Consider the following 4,202-nt stretch of genomic DNA (forward strand, 5'->3'; position numbering starts at 1 on the left):
CATAACTTGTTAATTGTATTTCTATACAGTAGTCACCATCTTTTTAAGCCCAACTGAGGGTTTATTTTGACAATAAATCCCACTGTCACCATATTAGTTGGGTGTCTGTTTTCACCTTGTTTTTTAATAGAAAAAAATACAGATTTCACAACCTTACATTTAATGTGTCCACTTTCATCTTTTTATTTCCCAGTGTAGAAAACAAGAAGGCCTCCTTTCTCAACTTTCTGCTCAAAATTAAAAATATATATATAAGCCAGTTTACTACAATCCTTTAGCGTGTAATCCCTCACTTTCCATGCTAGCACATACAATTGTGGAAATACGAGATTATGAGATTAATATTCATCTCACAGCTGAATTTAAGAGATTAGGAAACAAACTTGGCTTTGGTTGAAGGAGAGTGCTTTGCTTAGTCCAGTTAAAACCATATATATCATTGGCCGCAAGTTGATATAAATACTGTAAGAGAATGTTGTTTATAGTATGAAATATTCACAAAAAGAGGCTCTTAAAGGGGAACACTGTTTTTTTTTACATTGGCTCCTTGGTTTTACGTTATTACATCATGTTCTACTCACCCATATTAGTTTTGTGTCATTTGGAGCTGTTCTGAAGATATTCGGTTAGGTTATATCCAAGTAACGTCTTCCTATGGGCAACGAGTTGAAGGAAAAAACTAAACTGTTCATAATTTATTCTTTTTGGTACGCCAGCATTCAGAACATGTAGGCCAATCACTGTCCCCCAGACATCAAGGGGCCAATCTAAAAAAAATGGTGTTCCCAATTAAGAACCCTTAACACATACTAAATGACATATAAAACTACCAATCATGTATATAATAAGCATAAAAAAATACATAGGACTTTAGTAAATACATTTCACTTACTGTAGCTCTATTTAGGACTAAAATAAGAAGTAATTCAGTTTGGATTAAAATATGAATATCTATATTTCCTCATGTCAAAGCAGCCACTGAGGTCTGTTTCTTCCCTTTAGGTGCTACACTGCAGCTTTCCTGGTTGCAGGCTGCCTAGGCTCTTGTTCTTCAACTCTGGTGGGCTGAGACATTTCAGGGTGCTCCGGGGTGACATGGTGGCCTTGGTCTGTCCAATCCATCTCACCAAGGAGATCAAGTTACAGTTGCAGTGCCATGGGTTATCGTGCAGATACAGCTTCTTCAGCTCTGAGGTGAAACAGAAGGGAGCCCTGCTCACAACTTTAATCAGGGCATTTTGATTTAATGGAAAGAAATTAAGGCCAACTAACCGGGCATATGGCTGAACATGTTCCCATCCACTGTCTTCAGGCGATTACCACTGAGCCCAAGCTGGGAAAGCCTGGGCATGTTGCTGAAGACATCAGATGGCAGCTGCTCCAGCTGGTTGTTCCTCAGGTAGAGTTCCTGGTTTAGTGAGAAATACATTTACTCTGCTTAATTTAATGAACTTTACATATAAAAACTTAAGAACATTCAAAATAAGAACATGTATTAACATCCTTGGTAATTTCTCAGACTTAGTGTTTGTATATTACCTGCAGGTTGCTAAGACCATCCAAAGCTGACTGACTCAATGTGGTCAGGAGGTTGTTGTCCAGGACCAGCATCTCCAGTGACTGCAGTGGCCGGAATGCTCCAGACGGGACTGTTTTCAAACTAAATTTGGGGACAAATATTAATCAGATAATTGCATTGATGTAAAGCTATCCTAGGCACTGTAGAAAAATGGAATCCACTTTATCAACACCAGACTGGTACCACTCCACCAGCTGGATCGCTCTGTACTATAAATGTGAAGAAACCAAAACTAAAAATATTGTATTTGAATACGAACTGAAAGGAAACCTTTTAGGATCATTTCCTACTAACAGCATTACCTTCTACTGTGGTATTTTTCTAAACTAACATGCAAATCATCAAATCTAAAATAGAAATGGTGTAATGACACCGGCTGCTAAAGATACATATTCACATTCATTCATATCTGCGTTGACTGCGGCACACATGCAGACGACCTGGTTTCTGAGTATAAACCATCCTTAAGTGTAGCTCTGCTTGTTTGTTGGCTAGGGTTAATGTCGAGATGGGAATTGCTGTTCCAAACTAGTCTCGAGTCTTGTTCAAGTTAGAAAAATACCAGACAATTCATTGGAGGCAGTAGTACCCTTCAGTAGAGCCCTGGATGGGTTTATTCTTTAATTTAATAATAACATGACTTGTATTGAGGTAATCTGCAGAACTGGACTCTCCCACATGTTTTTCGTTTGCATCTAAGACCAAAGGTTTTTTCGGTGGCCCCCGCTTTTTGTGTCTTGTTGTAATTGCAGTGTAACAAAATGTGTAAAGACATTATTGCAAAGTATTTTTGCAGGTTTGTCATGGCCTTGTATTTAGATTTTTGGCACCATATACTATTTTGACCTGTTATTGTCCAAGTTGAGGAACAGGAGTTGTCTGAGTCCAGTAAAAGCCTTGGGAGAGATCCTTTGGATACGATTCAGAGAAAGATCCAAAACCTTTAGAGCTATCAAAGGTTTGAAGACATTCGATGGAAGTATTGTCAGCGCATTAAGAGGTAGGTCAAGTTCCGAGAGGTTCCTCATGCCAGCGAACATCTCAGGCTTGAGAACGCCAATCTGATTCTGGCCCAGCATGAGAAAACGAAGGTTCAGGAGGTCCTACACACAAGGTAAAAAAAATGACTTTGGTTATATTGCAGTACGTAAAAGATTAGAACATTTTCATTTTCTCTTCCTTCTTACCTGAAATCCCCGAGGAGGGAGGATTGTGATGTAGTTGCCTTGAAGATTGAGCAGCATAAGTTGCTTTGCTCCAGAAAAGGCTTTGGGATGGATGGACTTGATTGCATTCTGTTCCAGGTTAATGCTCTCAATGTTCCGAACTGATCTGAATGAATTGGCCTTTAGCTCCGGGATGCCATTCTCACCTTTTTGCAGCATTGGGGGAAACAAAGGTTATTCTCAAAAGTACATCCATAATAATTAACTTGAGTTATCACCCTAACGGTTCTTACCTAATTTTAGTATCCAAGTGTCAGGAGGTAGATTATTGGGAAGGGCACGAAGCCCCTTCTTATGACAGTTGACCTCTGTCTTTTCTGGCTCAGACTTTTTTGAGCATTTGCAAACATCAGGGCAGCTTCCCACACCTTGCAGAAAACTAACAATGACTAATATCAACTTCATCAGTGGCGGCATTTTCACTGAAGAAAGAAGGACAGAAAAACATTAACAGGAAAGTGGTGTGAGTCTCTGAGGAGCAACATCAAAACAGAACATGCTGAAGGTCTTTACTGTTTGAGTTTTTAACATGTGTCTCCTTAATAAAGAAAATCAAGTCTCATCTTCATCTAATCTCTGTCATATGGCACTGTGGACTGCCTTTTTTTATTTCCATAATACTAGTCATAAAATAATGCTCTAATAATTTGTATTTTCTAAGATATGTGTTTTAGTTAAGCATATATAATAAGATAAAGGATATTAAAACAGAAAAAGTTGCCTCATGGTTTCATAAGTCTATGTGTCCTGCCGTCAAGGTTGCTAGGCAACCACAGTTTACTGGGTTGATGAGAGGATGGCCGCTAAAGGCTCAACCGTTCAAATCCACAGCTGATAACTTTTGGCATTTGTTTTTTTTTTCAAGTCCTTACCCAATAGGTGGTGTGCAGTAATATTAAAAAGATTCCCCAGTATTTAAGTGTCAGACAGTCAGTAAAGTTCAAAACATTTATTAACATTTATTAAAATAAAAAAAACAGACAGAACAGTAGCGCGCTGCTGAGGATCTGCAGCTCACGGCGGCTACAAGAGGGGGACTTGGCACCACCCATTTACTGACACTCGTGTTTCAAAGTTCAGTCCATCTCCTAAGAAAGGGGTGCGATCCAGTCGATGGGCTGAAAACCAGATGCATCGTGCATCGCCCAGAGGGTCCCTGATGCTGCGGCCCCGGAGAAGTTACAGGAAGCCAAAGTCACAGGTCCGGAAAATACAGAGCAGGCAGGAACAGTTCAGGAATCCAGAAAAGCTCCGCTCTATCCAAGGTTCCCACGCAAACAGGAACAGAAGGATCCAGACTTCCAGGAATCCATAGAGCGTTCGGGCAGGTTCAGAGTCCAGAGTTAGATGGGTCCAGAAGCGTGCCCACACAGACACAGAAAAGCAGGTTCAAATGC

General features: G+C 40.0%; 1 protein-coding gene across 1 annotated transcript; it reads right to left on the bottom strand.

Annotated features, from left to right (window-relative positions):
* Positions 1-645: 645 nt before the first annotated feature.
* On the bottom strand, positions 646-3,224 carry LOC107095391 (leucine-rich repeat-containing protein 15-like). The gene is made up of 6 exons (XM_015391468.1): positions 3,039-3,224; positions 2,767-2,951; positions 2,426-2,682; positions 1,540-1,660; positions 1,273-1,408; positions 646-1,189 (listed from the first exon to the last, which is right to left on the bottom strand). The coding sequence occupies exons 1-6, from the start codon at positions 3,220-3,222 to the stop codon at positions 999-1,001; spliced, it is 1,074 nt and encodes a 357-aa protein (XP_015246954.1). The 5' UTR covers positions 3,223-3,224; the 3' UTR covers positions 646-998.
* Between the last annotated feature and the right edge of the window lie 978 nt (positions 3,225-4,202).

The sequence above is a fragment of the Cyprinodon variegatus genome, unplaced genomic scaffold, assembly GCF_000732505.1.
Source record: "Cyprinodon variegatus isolate N-32 unplaced genomic scaffold, C_variegatus-1.0 Scaffold543, whole genome shotgun sequence".
NCBI classification, from domain to species: Eukaryota; Metazoa; Chordata; class Actinopteri; order Cyprinodontiformes; family Cyprinodontidae; genus Cyprinodon; species Cyprinodon variegatus.